The sequence below is a fragment of the Python bivittatus genome, unplaced genomic scaffold, assembly GCF_059951505.1.
Source record: "Python bivittatus isolate LINGU-HERP-01145 unplaced genomic scaffold, Pbiv_v1 ctg000680_np1212, whole genome shotgun sequence".
Lineage (NCBI taxonomy): Eukaryota > Metazoa > Chordata > Lepidosauria > Squamata > Pythonidae > Python > Python bivittatus.
Window position 1 is genome coordinate 6,788,704 of NW_028277095.1, and position 20,248 is coordinate 6,808,951.

The 20,248-nt window shown below is 44.5% G+C and overlaps 2 protein-coding genes across 4 annotated transcripts in view; one reads left to right on the forward strand and one right to left on the reverse strand.

The window, feature by feature from the left end:
- Positions 1-1,284: 1,284 nt before the first annotated feature.
- Positions 1,285-2,847, reverse strand: ITPRIPL1 (ITPRIP like 1). The gene has a single exon (XM_007430397.2). It carries the CDS (start codon positions 2,845-2,847, stop codon positions 1,285-1,287), a length of 1,563 nt encoding a protein of 520 aa, XP_007430459.1.
- A 3,828-nt stretch (positions 2,848-6,675) lies between these two features.
- The window catches only part of LOC103061445 (pituitary homeobox 3-like), a 34,386-nt gene continuing 20,813 nt past the window's right edge, over positions 6,676-20,248 (forward strand). Inside the window, exons 1-4 of one of the 3 annotated variants that reach the window (XM_025168046.2) lie at positions 6,676-6,753; positions 7,904-7,952; positions 16,482-16,712; positions 19,582-19,652. In XM_025168046.2, the coding sequence (XP_025023814.1) occupies positions 19,604-19,652 (49 nt within the window). In that variant the 5' untranslated portion in view covers positions 6,676-6,753; positions 7,904-7,952; positions 16,482-16,712; positions 19,582-19,603. Of the gene's footprint in view, positions 6,754-7,903; positions 7,953-16,481; positions 16,713-19,581; positions 19,653-20,248 lie in introns of those variants that run through there. The other 2 variants (XM_025168047.2, XM_025168045.2) reach the window with 2 other exon arrangements.

Below are 20,248 nucleotides of genomic sequence, written 5' to 3' on the forward strand. Positions count from 1 at the left end.
AGACTTACAGCCAGTCCTTGAAATTGCAGCCGTCACAGCATCCCCGCAATCATGCGATCACAATTTGAGCGCTTGGCAACTGGCACACAATTATAAAGGTCGCAGTGTCCCGTGGTCATATGATCACCATTTGTGATCTTCCCTGACAAGCGAAGTCAGTGGGGAAGCTGGCAGGAAGTCGCAGTCACATGACACCATGCTTAACTACTGTGTGTGATTCGCTTAACAACCACAACTGGAACTGCCATCATAAGTCGGCACAGTCACGTGATTTTTCACTTTATGATTGCGTCACTTAACGATGAAGTTCCCAATCCCAATGATGGTTGTTAACTCAGGACTGCTTGTAATTAAAGGAAGGTCGATTTTGTTTGAGCATTAGAAGAAGCTTCCTAAGAGCAGTTTGACAACAGAGCCAATGATGAAAGAAAGGGATGAGCAACCTTACCCTGAATTCCAAATGCCAAGGACGGATGGCCAACATCAATAAGGATGCTTTAATCTGGACTCTAGTACTGAGCAGAGAGACTACCACAATTCTCCCAGCTGAGGACCAGATTCAGGAGCTGAAAAGACACCCTGGGGGGGAAAAAAACCAGTGGCAAACTGCTTCCAAGAAAACTAGGTGAACCTGTCTGTGATGGCTGCAGGAATTGAACATGAGTTGAAAGAGATTGTTTCACTGAGCAGAGTTAGGATTTGATGGCCTCAACGGCCACTGCCAATTCTTACAATTCTAACAAATCAGTTATAATTATAGAGTAATACTTAGAGCACCAAGAAAAGTTGTAGAAACCAACTAGTTCCCACCTCTGGCAACTCAGCCTTCACATCTGGGACACAGTGCATTCCCAACATGTGCATTCCCAACCCAGCCAGGTTGGGAAAAGTTGAACTGAACTCAGGAAACTGGTAGGAGATTCTAATTTCATTAGTCCAGAAAGGGTGATATAAGAAGCTTAAGAACAGAGCTTGCTGGAACCTTTATTTCAAGTCTAATAGAGCAAATTTGTCTGGAATTGAAATGTAGAAAAATACTGAAGAATAGCTGTCACTAGGAAGCTGACCTGACTTGAAGGGCCCTTTGAAGCACTCCTGGCCTTTCCCCAGATCTTTCTGCAGCGTACCCAAACCCCGTTCCGGGATCATTGATGATCTGATACAGCTAATCCAGCTTTGTTTCACTGCTGGAGACAATGCTTCCCATCTTTTTGGCCCCCTTAAGGATTTGTGGTTCAGGGATGAGCCAAAGGAAGCTGGTCTTTCAAATGGAGCTGAATGTTGCTATTCTTCAGGTGCTAACCAGAGAACCCTCACTTGTTCTACAACATCCACAAACTCATTTATTGCCTTGGCATGAAGGTTCGGATCCTGGGCCAAGTGCTCGAAAAGGTTGAAGGGGACAGCACTTCGGAGGCTCTTAGGCAGAGGGATCTGAATAGGCAAGGCAATGTTCCCTATGAGGAAGTGTTCGAGATATTTTTCTTCCAGGGCAGCATTCATGTACAAGAGGATGTCTTGAAGTCTTTGTGCAATTTTCTCGGGCTCCCAATAGGACAGAGGCCACAGAAGCAAGAGGTGCATCAAACAAGTCTTGTAGTGATAGTTAGTGAGCACTGGGTTCTTCTTTTCCGGGGTATTAGACTCTTTGAAAAAGATGAGGATCTGAAGGCATTTCAGGTGGCAGCTGTCCTTGGGAGCTCGTTGGCTCACCCATTTGAAAAAGAGCAGCTCCTGAATAGCAAAGCTTTTATGCCAAACATTACCATTTAGATTATCTTTTTTGCCATCTTGGGTGGTCAGGAAGACCAGAGAGTCTCCTTGCTGCACTCCAAGTAAGATGTCGATAAAGATCTTCCTGGATGGAAATTCTAATTTCAGCTGGCAAGTTTTGTTGGAATGCAGGATTGTGAGACTTAAATTGTACTTCTGACCAAGAGTATCCCAGACCTTGCTTAGCAGAGCTTGGAACCACTGGATGGTTTTCTCCCCATCCAAATGGGAACTGGTGCAAAGAACATGCATGAGGGATTTGCCTTGCTCTTCTTGGCTCAGTTTTCGTTCCGGGTGATGAAGGAAGCATACCACATCCCCCAACAGTTTCTCTCTCTTACACATGCATTCCATTTCTACCGAAATATGCCCATGCTTGCTTGGAGCACCCTCAGAATCACTTGTTTCAACGTGGAAGGAGTGGCCCTTGGGTGGCAATACAGGCACAAGGACACAGAACGTTTTCGAAAACTTCTTCGTGGGCCATCCTTCAAAGGCACTGCCCACTCCAATGCAGTTCTCCAGCAGAGGAAGTGTGTTTTGGTAGGGAAGGGCATTCCGACTCTCTTCAAGCAAATCATTCACAAACGTCTCCACAAAATCACACAAGCTGGTCGTCTCACTAGTTTCCATCTCAATGTGGTGGTCATAAAAATCGTCCAGCAATTTTTGCTTGGGTTCATAATATTCAGGTTCCAGGTCAGTGTCCTCGTAGTCTTCGTTGGTGGTGGTGCTGGAGCTGTCGGTGCTGGAATCGTAATTAGGTTCCTTCTCAATGGTGCATCTGCAGCATCCAAAGAGGATGAGGATGACTAGCCCTACGTAATGCCACCCATCCCAGGTTCCATCTTCTGCTGTTAGGTCATCTGTGGTCCATTGCTCCTGGCTCTGTCTTGGATCCCAGTCCCAGTTCTTCTGGTCCAATTCCACCTGGAGGCGCCCCATTTCTGAAGTTAGCCGCTTCTCATGCTCCTGGAGACGATCCAGTGTGGCCGAATCTGTGATGTCACTGACCATCCGGGGGTGATGGACTAACGCCAGGACAGCCAGGAAAATAAGAGGGCCTATGGCCATATCTAAAGCAGTTGTCTCTGGAAGAAAGCACAAATGATAAAACTGTTCAAATGGGAACTAAGGAAGAGAAGACTCCATTAAAGCTTTTTGAGCCTATGACTGTTCTTACGTGTCAGCTCATTGGATTTTATATATATAAAAAAATAAAAATTATGATCTTTGGGGGTCAGAGATATCTGCTTGTACTTTTTCCCTGGGGGCATATATATAGGGAATAATGTCTTGCTAAACTCTTAACGTATTTACTTTGGCTGCCTTACAGGTTGCATGTCTTGTTTTAATGCCTTCTGCCTAGAGTTGCTACAGTGAGATGGGCGGCCATAGAAATAGTACTAACTATTATTTCTTATTATTATTAAGGAAAACTCACGAGAGATGAAGCTATGGGGTGCCTAATCCAAAGCCTATATGAATAAGTCTGTGTTTTTTTTTCAGGGGCTGAAAATAAGAAATTTGCTTGCCTAACTCAAGGAAGGTGTATGTGCACGCCTGTATTTCAGTTGTAGCTTATCAATGAATTTGCTGATGATGACTGATGGGAAAAATGAGCCTGTTCTGCAGCAGTCTGGGGAACAGTTTGCATGTTAGGAATTACGAGGAAAATAAAATGGCACCTATATTTTGATAGAAATCCCTGGTGCACTCCACCGAATAATATGTACAGTCCCAGTTGCTGTGTTTCAAAAGGAGAATTGAAAACCTATACCAGAGAAAAGATCTGAAGTAGGGGCAGAATGGGACAAGCAAGATAATTATGGGTAGTAGCCTTTCCTAACCTTAGGAAAAGGAGATCCTGGGAAAAGAGTTGTCAGCATCCTGGTCGGGACCCCCAAGACATTCCCAGAATTCCCAGTCCTTCTTTCCCACCAGCTCTGGACTGTAGCAGGGGGTGGGAGTCTGGCATAAGGATTTATGAAGCAAATTGTTGTCCAGGTGAGAAACTCATGATTGACATTAACAGACCATATTTCACCACATCGGTAAATCATAGTTCTTGCTAATGATTTGTTGTGAAGTCTGAACTGACAAAGTATTGCTAGGAAGCTATTGGTCTTTCAGAAGAATGGAAGAATTACATTTCAGACTCTTAACACTCAAGTACTGGAAAGATAGGAACTAAAAACAAATACAGTTAACCATCATTTGAAGTTAGTTAAACCAACGTTTTGGCATGTCGTCTGAAATGAGCTACTCCCACAAAAGATATTATAGCAATTTCACAGTAGGAAGAGAAAAGCCAACACTCCCTCTTCTTTTCCTTCCTTCCTTCCTTCCTTCCTTCCTTCCTTCCTTCCTTCCTTCCTTCCTTCCTTCCTTCCTTCCTTCCTTCCTTCCTTCCTTCCTTCCTTCCTCCTTATGTTGCTTTTGTGTTCTGCTTTATATTTAGGAGTTTGATGATAAATTTGGTACTTCTCCCCTCTCCTTTTTAATCTTTATATTAGCCCCTTGTGATAGAATGAGAAAAAGTGAGTGGCTCACAGTGACTCAGAGAGCTTGACTGACTGATTGATTGATTCAACATTTCATTGTTGTTCAATAATCCAAAGCAGGAACTGAATAGTGACATGAACATGGATCTCCTCCATCATTTTCTAACCCTCTAAAGCACAGGTGCCCCCGTGGAGGGGTCAGGATACCCACAAGCCTAGAAAGGTTGTTGCCAAATGGTAATGTTTACATGATGGAGGTTATTAAATACATGACTGAGCATTATCATTAATCAAATTTTGTTTTAATTAAATTTAAATTAAAGTGAAATCACATTTTGATTGTAGTCTGGGCCTCCCAATCTTTGCAGTAAGGTTCCCAGAACATCTGCCAAGAAGGCCAAATGTGGCTCTTAGCCCAGAGAAAGTTTTGCCCCCTGCTGTAACCACTGGCCAGGGATGCATCGTCCTGTAAATCAAGACGCAACCCATTCAGTTCATTTAATCTACACTACTGTTCTCATCCATGGTGACAGAAAAACCCCAGAGAGCCAATACTTCTCATCCATACCACGTGGAGATGATGAATATTGCAACTGTACATATTAAGAATGCCCCGTTCCATTCAATAAGGGGTCATTCAAAGTTCTGTCCTGTCTGCGGTTTTCACATCTGTATATTTATGGGTGAGTGCTCTTTAGCCCTGAAGCATCACCTCCTCAGTTCAACACGGCTATCGGGTTGCAGAAAACCGACCCCTGGTCCCTTCCCTTCGTTATTGATGGCAACCGAGCAGCTTGATCCCCCCCACTCACCTCATCAGCTAACTGGCAGGGGCCAGACCATTTGCTTCTCTCTCTCCTATGGGCAGAAGGGAACCAGTGATTGGCAGTGGCCGGGAGGAAAGGGAACAAGATCTGTGCAAGTGGAGGAGGATGGTTAGATTGTATATGGCCGTGCCTAGAGAGAGAGAGAGAGAGAGGGGTGTGCAAATGAGTATATGACTTGGTTCCTGAATCATGCTCAGGTCATTGTTCACCAACCACAGTGACTGGATTCACACAACGCCCTAAGCCCAAAGCAAGCAAGAATGCATAATGGCTTTTGGTGCAATGTGTGAACTCAATCCACGCAGCCATGCCAACCCGATTCTCTGATTCTGCAACCCGTGTAGCCTGTGAAAGTCAGAGGAGAGAGGGGCTGTCCAGGACAAGCCATGATGATGCCTTGTGAATCGCGATGCTCGTGATGCAGATTGTGCCCCTCTTGCCCCACCTTGCACATGCCCCTGGCTCAATCCCTCTGTGTCTCTGAGCTGTCCTCCGTTTTAATACCGGTTATAGAGAGGCACTTCATCTCTCTCGGCTGCCCGGATTTTACGCTCATTGTTTTATACCGAATCTGTATTTCAGGTTTTGTAGCAAGCCCTTTCTGGAGTCTTTTGGGCCGAGCCAAATAAGAAAACCGAGTGCAATCAATCAATAATATTTCTCCTACTATTCCCCTCTCCCCCCACCTACCTCTGGAGGCACACGGCTTTTAAAGGGGCAGCGCATCTTAAACCAGGGATGCTCCATGCCTTGCCCGCTCCTTTCTGGCACCATAGAACATCACTCCCTAAGTCACAATTTGGTTTGAAATCCCAGGCTTTCTCCAGCCTTCGGGGAACCCCATTGGCTGCTAGTTGCTGTACTAGTAGCCCCTTCCCATTGTTACTTGACTGACTGTGAAGTCACAGCTGGCCTTAACAGGACATTCAAGTCCAGCCTGAAATTTGCAGATTCAGGACCTGGCATTCTCGGCCTGCTTGGGCAGTTGCTCCCCAGAAGGGTCCACCTCGCCCAGCAAGGAAAGGAGATACGCTACAGCGGATGAGCCCATTTCACCTGCACGTTAAACTTTTTGCAGCCATTCATTCGGGGAAAGAGGGCTGCCCCCTCCCCATTTCCCAGAGAGGTCCTTCATTCCAAACAGGAAAAAGCCTTACATGATGACAACCAAGGATCTTTTCCCTAGCTTCTGCCGTACTATAGTCAAATCACTGCCATGATTCAAAACATAAAACTGCAGCAATCAATTAAATCCCCCGAAAAGCGTGTTTTCTGTGTCCCTTTGCTGCCATCTAGAGGTCTTCTGAGTTTCTGACACACAGATGCAGGAGCCCCGGCTTAGCGCGTTGTGCAACTTGAGTTGTACAGTCAAGAGTAAGGGGAACCTTAACTCTTGCCCACGCCCTACTACTAGACTAATGTCAATATTTGGTGGATGCATTCGAACCACACGCTAGACTCAGTTCAAATAGGGTCAGGTAGTCAATGGTTCAGCGTGTTTGAGAAAACATGTTTGCCTTTTGTGTATTGTGTGACCAAGCCATCACAGCATTATCACAGTGAGAGGGTTTTCTTACCTTGCAAGGTTGGGTAATGTGCTCAGGGCTGTAACTCCTTGGCCAGGGAGAAGGAGACACAATGAGAGCATGGTAAAGTGGGCCCAGAGCTGATTGTACAGACAGTTCATGGGAAGGGAAGGGAAGGGAAGGGAAGGAAAGGGAAGGAAAGGAAGTAAATGGATGAAGAAGGGAAGGGAAGGGAAGGGAAGGGAAGGGAAGGGAAGGGAAGGGAAGGGAAGGGAAGGAAAGGAAAGGGAAGGAAGTAAATGGATGAAGAAGGGAAGGGAAGGGAAGGGAAGGGAAGGGAAGGGAAGGGAAGGGAAGGAAAGGAAAGGAAGTAAATGGATGAAGAAGGGAAGGGAAGGGAAGGGAAGGGAAGGGAAGGGAAGGGAAGGGAAGGGGGAGAGAGAAAGAGGGAGGGAGGGAGGGAGGGAGGGAGGGAGGGAGGGAGAAGGAAGCAAGCAAGCACAGCGACAGCCTGGCAAGCAACACAAAATACACTTGGGCCTGAGCAGTTAGAGTCAAATGCCAGCGCTGCTTCCTAAAGGCTTGGGAGTCAGGACGGCTGTTGACACCTGCTCGGACTGTGGTGTAAATCCACAGCAACGCCACTAAAGTCTGTAGAAGGACTCCAAATTTAACTCAACCCATGGCCATGCCCCTGAATTCTCCACCCACTGTCTTTCTCCGACCCCGGAGTCCTTCCCTAAGTCTTCTTATGAAGTGTCACATTGCAATGGAGTAAAATGGCAATTATGGGGATGTCAGGAGAGGATTACACAGCAGGGGGTGGACAACAGGATCCAGGCCGGCCGTGTTAACTGAGACCTTCTCGCTGGAACAGCTCAAGGGAGGAGGAGGAGGGATCAGTTCCATTTGTAATGACACCGTTGGTCCATCTGTCTTCCTAATAAGCATCAGGACATTGCTGGATCTTCCCTGGATTGAACTCCCTCCAAGAAGGCATGGAGCAAAATGCAGCGTTTCCAGATGGCTGGGAAGAGATCAGTTTTCTCCCAGGGAGGGACAGTCCACTTCCTACCTGGGGACTGATGAAGGGGTGACCAGCGGTGTCCCTGGAATGGATTTGGGCCAGAAAGTTTAGATTGTGTGCGCTTGGATGGAGGTTTTCAGGGGTGCAACGGGTGCCTTCCGGCACAGCACTCATTTTACTCTCACCTCTGCAAGAAATGGGGAAGGAATCACCCTGAATTTTTGTTTTCTTGTTTTCTTTCTTCAGGGTTTTTTAAGGAATGCAATGGATGCTTAAAGCCTCTGCAAGGCTCAAGGTACCGATTTTGCTCCTTAAAATCACCTGTCTCCCCCCGCCCCGCCCCATAAAATAGCTGCAGAAATTTCATCCCTCTCTTGATGCCTCTGGGAGAGCTCTAGAGCAGCCTACAGAAGCTGGCTGGGGAATTCTGGGAGTTTGTTTGTTTGTTTATTTAATTAATTAATTAATTAATTTGTATGCTGCCTGTCTCCCCCGGAGGGTGACTCTGGGCGGGAGTTGAAGTCCACACATCTTAAAGTGGCCATGGTTGAGAAACACTGCTCTAGAGGGTCCCAAATGGCATTGTGAGAGGTGGACGCCACTTCTTACTTAAGGCGGACATTTGAAAAAAATTGGAGTTCATCAGGAATTTTACTCCCTTTATGCTGGGAGGGGGGTTTAAAAAGGGGGGGAGCTTTGATCATGCAATCTCAGCTGCCTAATTGATGTTTTTCCCTTCCTGCAGACCCTTCTGCCTTTATGACTTCTGATTTTCAGTTCATAGTAAAGGGTTTTACGAGGAACCTTTAAGCTGAGCATTTACTTAATAGAAATGCTTCTATGAAAATGCACATAAGGAGAGACAATTATAAGCTGAGCTGTGACGGAACAGATTTTCTCTAATAACAAGCAAACTCCAAGAACAGTAACTGCACATTCAATAAAGACCATGAAGAGGCCAACCCTGGAGGGTTTTGTTCACACATACAAAAGGCTAAGATGTATTTGGCTAATTTGTGGCTCAGTGCGTTGTGTTAACCCCGATGTATATAGTTAGTTTAGGGTTCAGTGTGTCGTGTGAACCTAGGCAGCCTTGGTCTCCCACTTCTGCACAATACAGCATTGCTCATGTGAACTTGGGTCTAGTGCCTTTTTCCATAACCCACAGCTCTGGCCAGGTGAATGCATCTCCCTGCTCTTTTTTTCCTCAAATGAATTTGGATCTCTCGTGCATCTCAACTGTTGTGGGTGCCCTTCTTTTTCACCTTGTGTTCTCCATGATTAAAGCATAATCCCCATGCGCTAGTAGCCCTAGTTTGTGAATTGTGGTGCACGAGAACTGAGCTCTGGGAGGACAATTGTGACATCATGGTGATGAGTGAAATCAATCCCTGTTCTTCACCGGCAGCCATCTTTCTATCCCGCTGAAGGGCAGCGTCCAGTTCCCTGGACTCTGAGGGTCTCTTGGGGTATGCTTAGGATTGGGCACTGCTCTCAGGCGGTTAGCTTGTATGGGGGGATAGAGACAGTAGAAGAGGAAGACAGTAAGGACTGCTGGATTCCTGCTCCACAAAGCTGGTTTAAAAGGCAAAATAACAAGGGAGGGTGGGACCAAGGGAGCCAGGCCACCAGTTGGCTTGGCTTTGCTCCCTGCCCCTCCTTTAACAATGTTTTATAAATAAATAAATAAATAATGATTGAGAAGAAGAAGAAAAAACACACATAGAAAGTGTTTTAACAAAAAAGTGAAAGAAATGCAACAAAGGGGGAAAAAGTTTATATGTCATAACAGTAAACAATTACAATTCTATATATACTATTACATCCTTATCTAATGTAAATATTCAAGTATGTATATATTTTTCATACATTTATATGACTATCATGTGTTTTTTTTAACCTACTGTATGTTGTATAAATGAGTCCCATACTTCATGATACTTGTCCGTACAAAGCCTACGTCTCTAGGCAATCCGCTTGTAAGTAGCAAGTGCAATCAGGTCTTCGATCCACTGAATAAATGGGGCTGTACATTTATCTTTCCAGTGCTGCAATAGCAGTCTTTTGGACATAGTAAGGGCACAGAGGATCCATTTACGTTGTCTGGTTGTCAAGTTCCATGTACTTTGGTATATAGTTCAAAAGAAAATTATCCTCTGAAAATTTTAGCTTTTGTTGCACAATCATATTTATATAGTCCACTACTTTCTCCCAAAACATGGTAAGTGTGGGACATTGTAGAAACATGTTTTAAAGAAGCAATAGCTTTATTTATTGTTGTTCAGTCGTTAAGTCGCATCCAACTCTTTGTGACCCCATGAACCACATCACACCAGGCCTTCCTGTCCTTTATTGCCTCCCTGAGTTGGCTCAGTTTCATGCTCATTGCTTCAGTGATGCTATCTGACCATCTCATCCTCTGCCATCCTCTTCTCCTTTGGCCTTCCATCTTTCCCAGCATCAGGGTCTTTTCCAAAGAGTCCTCTCTTCGCATTAGGTGGCCAAAGTATCTGAGCTTGAGCTTCATTATCGAAATAGCTTTATTACATCTCCAAAAAATGCTGTTTTTGACAATTCTCTTTTATACAAACGTAATGAAGTCCAATACATTCTAAATATTATTTTTTGTTGTATAAGTCATAATTTGAGGTCCACTGACGCTCTTGCTGTAGAAGTTAAGACACTCTCCCATTGTCTAGCCAATATAGAAACCACTAATTCTTTATTCCACTCATCCATTAACATCCACATATCAAATTGATTTATTGATAACAAATATCTATACAAACTAATAGTAGGTTTTCTAGTTTTAAAGGATTTACAAGTTGTTCTAATCTCTCAGGTGTCTCAGAAGCTGAAAATGCTGCTGGTCCAAACACTGTTGTTAACAAACGTTGTAACTGTAAATATTGCCATTGGGTTAACTCTGATAGATGATATTTATCTCTTAACACAGAATATGTTAAAAATTCATCTTCATCAGTTGGTCCAAAGTCAATATCTCCGCTTCCATCCAGTTTTTCTATATCACCATCTTTTCCCAATTTTTAAAGTTGGGTTTCCCCATAAAGTCAGTTTGGCATGGGAAAAAGGGTCAGGTCTTTTTTTATTAGATATTACAATCCATAACTTTCTGACAAAATTGTTTCTAGAGGTGTTCAAGTTTTAGTATATTTAGATCCAAAACTGTCCATTCAACCAAAGGTGCTATATATGTATATTCCAAAGTTGCCCAAATCGGAAAATTAGCACCAATTGTTGGCCTCCGGTATTTAATACTTGACAATAGGTAAGCATGATGATATAATTTGGAAAACCGAATTAACCGAATTGTCCCTCATTAATTGGCAACTACATTTTCTGTAAAGATATTCTCGGAATTGAAGACCCCATAGAAATTTTATAAATAAAGAATTTATTTTCTGAAAATATTTTCCAGATATAAAAACTGGAATTCCTCTCAGAATATAAATTAATCGGGAGTAACATTCATTCTGAGAGCGTTCACCTTTCACCAAAGGGTGAGGTTTAATGACTCCTATCTATTGATATCTGAAGAAACTTCTCTCTATATTTTATTTATATTACATGTTGCTAACTGAGTTATATCTTTTGGTATACACATACCTAGATATTTAATAGATTTGGTACAAATATGGAATTGATATTCCTTAAAGGGATGGGTCACCAAATTTTCACCTATTGGCATCAATTCCAATTTGGACCAGTTAATAGAATATCCTGCTATTTTACTAAAGGCTTCTATCATTTGAATCAACACTGGAATAGTAGTGTGAGGTTTAGAAATAAACAAAAGAATATCATCTGCAAATAAAACCAATTTATATTCACCCATGGGTGCCTTTATTGTCACATTATTTTTAATATGTGAGGTGTCCAAATGGGGTGTTGGAGGAGGAGCAGATCACCCATCCTAGCGAAGCCATGGTGGAATTGCACAGCGATGCCAAACCCACCTGCTTGGTGCTGCGGCCCCAGCTGTTCCTGCTGACTTGTGATGGGCTGAAGGGGGACAGCAGCAAGCCACAATGGGCAGAGGGCATGGTTCAGCATGGAATCACAACAGATGGCAGAGAGACAGGATTGGGGTTGGTGGTGTGGATGTCCAATTTTATGATGGCGTTTTGTGCCGATACAAAGAGTGGATACAGCACAAAGGCAACGTAGGGAAATGGCCTGCAAAGACAGGCGGTTTCAATTTGCTGTGCCTTGATGTGTCCAAACACATTCCCCCTGTGAAGCATCAAGGCCAGATTGATGTTACTCCCTTAACCCCTTCATGCTGATCATAAGGTGCCCCAAAAACACTTTGGTTAAGCTGTTGCAGCTTTGCTCTGCCAGTTCAAAGCAGGGCACCACGGTGTTCTTGGAAGTACTTCAAAGAGGCCTTTGCTCAAACTTTTGGGGAAGTTATGCTCCCCCTCCTCGGAAGGATGACTCAGCCCTAGCCTCATTGTGGTGCACTCCACACAAAGTTGTGGGCTGAAAGAGGGTTGGACCTCCTAACTTCATCCCTTCCCTCCACCCTTAGTGCCATGAGACCCCCACCCACAATCTCTGCAACCTGGTTCCATATACAAGGAAGAATCTGAGTCAATGCCATTTTGTTCCAACTAGCCTCCTTACGGTTGGGGGGGGGGGAGATAAGGAACGTGGTACCCAAGTGTTACAGAAAGGTGTAACATGACAACGGCTGGTGCTTTTGCAGCTGGTAGTAGCAGGATCCTCTTGAGACACTGTGTGGCCGAGAACTGTTGAATAACCTTTACAGGTTTATTTATGCCAAGGCTGATGCTCTGCGCCCTGCTGTGCCAAGTGGGGGTTGAGGATTCAGCCATTCCAAATCCCGTCATCAATCAGGACGGCGGCTGGCTTGAGTTACGAGGGTCCCTTGTAATGACAGCCAGCTAATCCCGGCCTCTTTAGCTGGGATTACCATCAATCATAGTTCTTTACCTTTGGGTCCAATCGGTGCCCCTCATTTTCTGGGGCGGGATGGGGTGTGCATTTCCACTGGACCACAGGCCCCCACTGCCCTGAAGGCCTGTCATCGCAACTATAAATAACACAACTTGTTTGCAGAAGAACAAATTTAGCTTGTCCGAAAGGTCAAAGTGGCAGGGAGCCCAGCCTAGCTCCAAATAGTCTTCCATTAAATGGTTCTCATGTCTGAGTTTCACAACCGAAGGAGCAGAAGGCTGAGGCCGTGAAAGGTGGGGAGGGTCAGGCAGGAACCCACAGGGCTCTTTGACATCTTTCTCCTTTCACCCTGTCCAAGAAAGCACCCATATTCCATCTGAGCTGTGTCACGTCAGAGTGACGGGATGGGGTCCCATGGGACAATTTGCTCCAAAATACAAAGAGCACCCCATCCACTTAGAAAGCTAACCTATCGGAAAGAAGGGGAGTAGTATTGCCATATTCCTGGCATACTAGCTCTCTATCCAAGGGGACTTATTTCCATATGGGGAAGCACCCATTCCTTACCCACAGTCCAAAGCAGCAGACCCAAATCGATTATCTCAATGAGGACCCAGCCTTGAAGAAGAATGCCCAATAGTTATACTGCACCCTTACAGTTATTTATACTCAACAATCCCCCCCCCCCCCGCCCACTGGATTGTACCAAAGGCCAGCTAATCCCGCATTCTGCTTTCAGCAGGGGCTAGCCAAGGCAAGCAAGGTGTGGCAGGAATTGCCTTTTCTGTAGCACTGAATATTCATTGTTGTTTCTACTCATGTAGGTTCCATTTTGCCAGGCAGCTAATATCCCCTGGCAGTCTTATCCTGTATAGCCCTATTAAGCATTCTAAATCCTACATCGGTTTATGGAGATCAAAGATGAAAGTTTTGCCTCCTCATCCATGTCTTTACCACCCTCCGTTGGTTGAAGCCCAACTGTCAACAACAGTAAACCCTTTTCTTACGGAGAGCGATGAGGACGCCAACAAGCCCAATGGCAATTCCCTGCTCTCCCTACTAAGATTATCACATGAGGGTGAATCTGTCCCATCTGTTTCTAAAGCCATCTCTAACACCTTGTCATCTCCTTGGGCTGTAACCCACAGCTGAAGTACGCCTTCATTAGGAGCAGCCAGAATGGCAAAAAAAAGGGTTTGCAAGCTCTTGAGGGCTCCAAAAGAATTCATGAGGCAAGATGTGATAAAAATTAGGGGATGGAGGCATCTAAAAAATTAGGGCAAATGTTTCAGCCCACAAAGTCTGCAGTTCAAATATCTCAAGATACTATGTGGTAGTAACTTCTGATCTTCTTTTTGAACCTTTTTCATCTTCTTCATCCCTTGGTTTTTTGGATTTTCTTGTGATGGATCAATATGACTAAGATGGCCATGTTAAGAAACCCTTAAATATTGATGATGTAATACCTTTTGTCCCAAATCTACCTCCTGTCAGAGGCCCCTGCTGTCCCACAAGATTGAAAAGAATAAGGGAGCATTGATCCAAATTACTGTATTTAAGCAGATTTAAGGCAGCTAGAGGGAATTAAGCAAAATTCCCACCAACTTTGTTCACTGAATATTTTTGTTGTGGTTGTTCAGTCATTACACCTTGTGACCTGATGGACTTCATTTCACCAGATTGCCAATAATTGCATCTTTGAGTTCCTGCAAGCTGCTGCTTGTGTCACCAGTGATAGGGTCTAACCACCTTCCTTGTCTTCTGATGGCCGGCTTTTCCAAGCATCAGAGTCTTCTCCAATGACTTTTGCCTTCACATTATGTGTGTCCAAAATATTAAACCTTTAGCTTCATTCTTAGTGCTTCCAGTAAAAAGTCTCGTTTTACTTCATCTAATCTTGAATGATTTGTTCTTCTCATAATTCAAGGTATGCTCAACAATTTTCTCCAGCACCATCGTTCAAAGGCATCTCCCTTTATTCATCTGGAATTTGTGATGGTCCAATAAAACTATATCAAGAACCAACACCATTTCCCCAGCAACGGCATGTACTGAAAGAGTAGGATAAAGTGCCTCTTGTTTTACTTCTGCTCAGCAATCCCGACCAGAGCAGAGTTGATACATCACACTAAATGCGCTTTTCTTAACCATGGTTTATTGAGTAATTTGCTGGGTTCGCATGACATCCTTACCTGTCCTCATTTACTAACTGCAATGGTTGGATTCTTACAACACCTTAAGCCAAAACTGAACAACCACTTTACAGCTTAGTGCAACCAGAATCTATAAGAAGGAAAGGAATGGCCCGAGTGGGTTAAGCTACCTTTAGCCTAGTCCCATATCTACTATGCAGAGCCAAAGACGGAGAGATCGTGCAGCTGCTTTTCCTCAGGCATATCCTCAGAGAAAGACCCCTGCAAAGGTGGCTTACAGACAGAAAATATAACCAGCCATCTTTTTAGGAAGGCGCAACTTCCTTCCGTACCGATCCCAGCAAAATCACAAGAATGGCAAATATGCTGTCGTACATTGCTCCCCAGGGGTAATCACTCTGGAATGGGACACCCAAATTCATGAGTAGCTTCTCAGGATGGGGATTCTTAGGGAACCCATAGAACTAATGTGCAAATTAAGATATGAAACTCAGCAAATTGGCAGTCCTGTAAGGCACTGGTGTTGGAGGAAGGTGACCTGGCCAAGCGCGCCTCAAAGCCAGTTGGGTGGTCAAATGTCTTAGCCTAATCTTGGTGGGGCAGTCTGTTCTCCTTCTTCCCTGTTTACACTTTCTCTGAAGTCTCTTTGATTTTTTTGCGGGGGGGGGGGAAGCAGCCACCAAAATAAGCCCACCAGAAGGTTAACATTTGTAGCGGAGCCATAATATCTATTCTTCACAAATCTAGAGGGCAGCAAAGTCAGAGAGAAAACTCCAGCTCTGTGTTGCTGCCATCTAGTGATCACCTGGAGCTTTGCAGCCCACATAACAGCACTAGTATAGGGTGCAATGGTGAGCACAGTTCAGTCCCTCGGTTCAGTGTGTTGTGCAAACCCAGCCTATACTGTATAAGCTTTCTGGCGAAAGTTACCTCACTCTACTGTACTTGGTGACTGAGGGAGCAAGAGCTGCACAGAGTTCAGGAACATATTTTTAATGCTTATCGGGGGTAAAATCATAACCTTGAGAACTATAAGAGGAATTTCCTACCCTCACTTATAATGAGTTCATTAAGGCAGAATCTCTTTGAATGATGGGAAACTCTCCAGGGTGTCCACAGGATACAGTCAAAACAGTGAAGATGGCAGCTGCTACAGTATGATTTGAAGGCAGAGCTTCAGTCACACCATCGTGGCCTCCATCTTGACTTTTCTCACCATACCCCACAGACACCCCTGGAAATGCTTCTCCCCTTGTTTCCTGCACCTGGGCTGAGTTGCCACTTACGAGACAAGGTGCCCACAGGTTCCCCTTCTGTCTCTTGACTGTTTATGCTCAGTCTCCCTTGCATTCCTTTTCCAGCCTCCCACAATCTCTCTCTGCAAAACATAACAGTGGAGAATCTGGGCCATTGCGAAGGTCTTTGTGTGAGCCCAAAGAATGAGAGAGCCAAGAACCCAGCCAAGAACCCAGTGGAGGAACAGATAGACAGCCAGGTCTTCTCAAATTGAGGTTGACTCCTGGGGACTGCATAGATAATGCTCTCCATCTTAATTGTAGAGTTTAGGCTTCTCCCATAATCATAGGCCTAGTCATCAGATGAATGAAACAAAACCATATCAGTTACATTGATTAGAGAATCAGATCAGAGAAATCCAGGCTGAGTTGCAAGAGAAGCTGCCAACTGACTCACTTTCTATTTCTTGATTGTTTCTGTCTGTTCTCTTCCAGCCTGCCCATAATCTCTCACAGCAGTCTCTATCCTTCCTGAATCCACAATCATGGCTGGATTGCTGAAGGATGGAAGCACCCAGAGAACCTGGTCTTCAGAGGAGACAGTGGAATAGGAAGGAGATCATTGAGATCACAGAGAAGGTAAAACAAGCATCGAACATCGACTAGCTCATCTCTGCTGAAGTAGAGCATCAGCTCCAAGCATCAAATTCCTTTTTTCGTGGAAAGGTTGGTGGTTGTCTTGGACTAGTCATGCCTTGTTCTCACCTTCTCACTGGTTGAGAGTATAAAATGTGAAGAAGAGGGCATCTGGGGTAGGTGTGAGCAACTTTCTTAGGATAGCTTACCGGGGGCTACCATCCAAAAAGTAGGTAGACCCAGGACAAAAAAGTTAGAGGAAGGATAAAAAAAAATATTTCATTTATGTTAATATAAATTTAATTGGCTACCAATATGTTTCTGAGTGCATTTCAAGGTACTGGTCACAATGCTACTTTAAAACCCTCAATGACTTGGGCCTGGGTATCTAAGAACTCAACTTTCCCTGATAAAATATGTCTCCTGGACCCAAACAGACAGAGAACGTCTGCTCAGGGTCCCCACGTACTAGGAGGTGTGATGGGAAGGGGCCCGATAGCAGACATTCTCTGCAGGGCTCTCCCCCTCTAGAACCCCTTAGCTTCTGAGGCAAGGAAGGTCCCCACTCTTATGGCCTTGGAGATGTCTGGATAATTACCAGAATTTGTTCTCAGCATCTCAGAGACTTTTCCTAAATTTAAAGCCTCCAATAACCTGAGCTCAAGTCCTGGTGATTATCTGAATGTCTTCGTGTTCTTTTCCTGGCAAAAATGTGGATCTAACTCACCATTGCCTTCTTCTGGACTTAAAATCACATTAAATTAATGATACCATGAACAACACTGAAAATTTTCCAATTATTTAATCATTTTTCTTTTCTATTGCAGTAAAAAAAATGGAGGGTTCTGGGGGAACACACCAAGGCTTTCGGAGGGCTAGATCTGGTCCCCAGCCCTGCATGCAGAAACTCCTTTAAAACATTTCTTTGTAAAGAATGATAGGGGAGGAGAAGGGGGGCTACCCCCCTGAACTTCAGTGCTGGAGCCATTTTGGCCAAAGAGTAAAATGTTTCCCAGCAGGATGGCTTCTCAGCTGTTCCCAGTTGTCCCCAGATTCCAGCCTGTCTAACTCAGTCTCAGCACAGCTGTTGGTGGATGGGGGAGTCCAGACCAATGGGGCAGCTTGTCTCTCTGAGAAAATGGAAAGGCATTGTGTGTGTGGAGGGCGGGGGGGGGGGGGAGCTTTCAGGGAGGGTAAAAGCCAGAGCAATAAAGAAAATAACGCATGGAAATGACACTAATCCATAAAAGCCGAAGGACATGTGCGCCTCTATGCTGGTCCTAAGAAGAAGCTAAAACTGCTGAGCAACGTGTTGGTGGGGGGAAGGTAGCAAAGGAAAAGGATGAGAGAGAAGACTTCTATAGTTTTTTTTAAAAAATGCACATATAATGGGCAAATTTAGAATGTAAAAATTATTGCTGATTTGAAATGCCTTTTTCTGCCCATTGTCAGGCAGCAAAATCAGAACTCCGAATGAGGCATCTAGGAAACTGCTTTGTGCCCAGTCAGAATATAAATCCCAGTGGCTCATATAATCCACAACTCTCCTTCCCATATCCATTGGCTGGGGGTGATAGGAACTGTAGTGCAATGTATCTAGAAGGCATTGGGTTGGGCAAGCCTGACCATGGGGCTCTTGCAAGGCTGGCGAGTCAGTAGGCTGCGGTGACTGTGCTGATTGCATTCCCCCACTAGCAACTTAGAAGATCTCCTGGAACCATCCAGCTACCGTTGTGCCAAAATTAGGAACATGGTCTGGCTTCACATCCAAGCCCTTAAACCCTTAGTGAGTTCCTTGAGTTTTATTTATTTATTTATGAAATTTATACACCGCCTTAATCCAAGTGGACTCCAGAAAGTTTACGACATTTATCATAAAATACAACAATAATTATAGTATGAAATATAACAATATATAACTATAACACTCAAACTTACATCGAGGGCTCCAGAATCAATCCTAAAAGGTTCTCTGAAAAGACAAGTCTTTACAACTTTCCAGAAGAGTGGGAACCTCCTTTTTTTTTAGAGGGTCAGCTGTTCCGTAGGAGCCTGTAGAGGAGTACGGAGATGGTTGTGAAGAAAATATGTGGCAACTGTTGAGAAACATAGCCTCGGAAAAGAGGAAAGGGTGAGAAAAATACTCAAGATTACCCTGCCTTGACTCTCTTTGGGGTGAGTGGGAGGAGGGGGGAGGCAAGATGTTGTCAGGCTTCAAGATTCAATATTTTGTTGTTATAGCTTAGATCAATAAAAGTAGAGTTCTAGTACTGTACTAACTGGAAGGGTTGACAGAGCCCTACAGATAATGCCCACCATCACACCTCCTAGTACCATGGGGACCCTAAGCAGGTATTCTGTATCCATTTGGGCCCCAAGCCTTTAAGGGCTTTAAGACCAGCACCTTCAGTTGCACTAAGAATCCTACTGATAGCCAGTGCAGGTCTTGAAGCAACAGTATAATATGGCAGTATTACGACTGACCAGTAAGCATGCAGGCTGCTGCATGATGGACCAGTTGAGGTTTCTGGATGGTCTTCAAGGGCAGTCCTACATAGAGCACATTGATTGATTGACTGATATGTGCCATCAACTCTAAACAACCACATAGATAGATTGTGTTCAGGAAGAACTGTCCCCAACCTGGTCCTTCATGTCTTCCAATGGTGCACCCATCCTTACTATAATTGAGTCCATCCATCTTCCTGCTGGTTGTCCTCTTCTTCTCTTTCTTTCTTCCTTTCCCAGCGTCAGAGCCTTCTCCAGAAAGCTAGGTCTTTGAATAGTACAGAATGTCTGAAGTAGGATAATTTGAGCGTGGTTATTTGTGCCTCGAGAGATAATTTGTTTGAAGATCCATTGGTTTGTTTTCTTCGCTGTCCATGGTATTCTCAGGAGTTTCTCCAGTGCCCAATTTCAAAAGCGTCCATGCTTTTTCTATCCCGTTTCCATCCTGTAGAGCACATTACAGTCATCTACACATGAGATGTCGAGGGCACGAGCAACTAACCTCAGTGCATCCTGTTCCAGGTAAGGCCCTTGCTGGTGCCACAGCCAAAACTGAGCAAAGACCCTCCTAGCCACAGCTGCTATCTGCTCCTTTAGCAGGACCCCAGAGTTCAGGAGGATTGTGAACCTTTTCTCTCTGGGGAAGCACACATCCATAGAGTGTCAGAAATGTGGTATATCAGCTGGATTAGTGATTCTTGCCTGCAAGAGCGAACTCTCCAACACAATTGTTTGTCAAGGCAGTCCAAAGATCTCAGAGACTTTAGATATCTGTGCTTCATCCTTCTGAATTAACAAATTCTTGGCGAATTGCTTGGCAACCTTGCCAGCACCTGAGATAGGTTTACATATTGGCCATTTGTAGTCTGGGAACTAATGGTTGTTGCTTCACTGGTGTAAAAGCAAACTATCCCTCAGTCAAGCTTAATTCCTGGTGACTTCCCAGATACAGCCACATAGATTTCTTTGCCATAAGACAGAAGTCTTTTGCCATGGCTTACTCCCAAGGTGTTTATCTACGCCTCTAAGATTTCCTGGTAGTCTTTCCTCCCAGGGTTGCTGTCAGCCCTCCAAGGTAGGCCAGGTCAGAAAACAGACTCCACAAGAAATACTGGAAT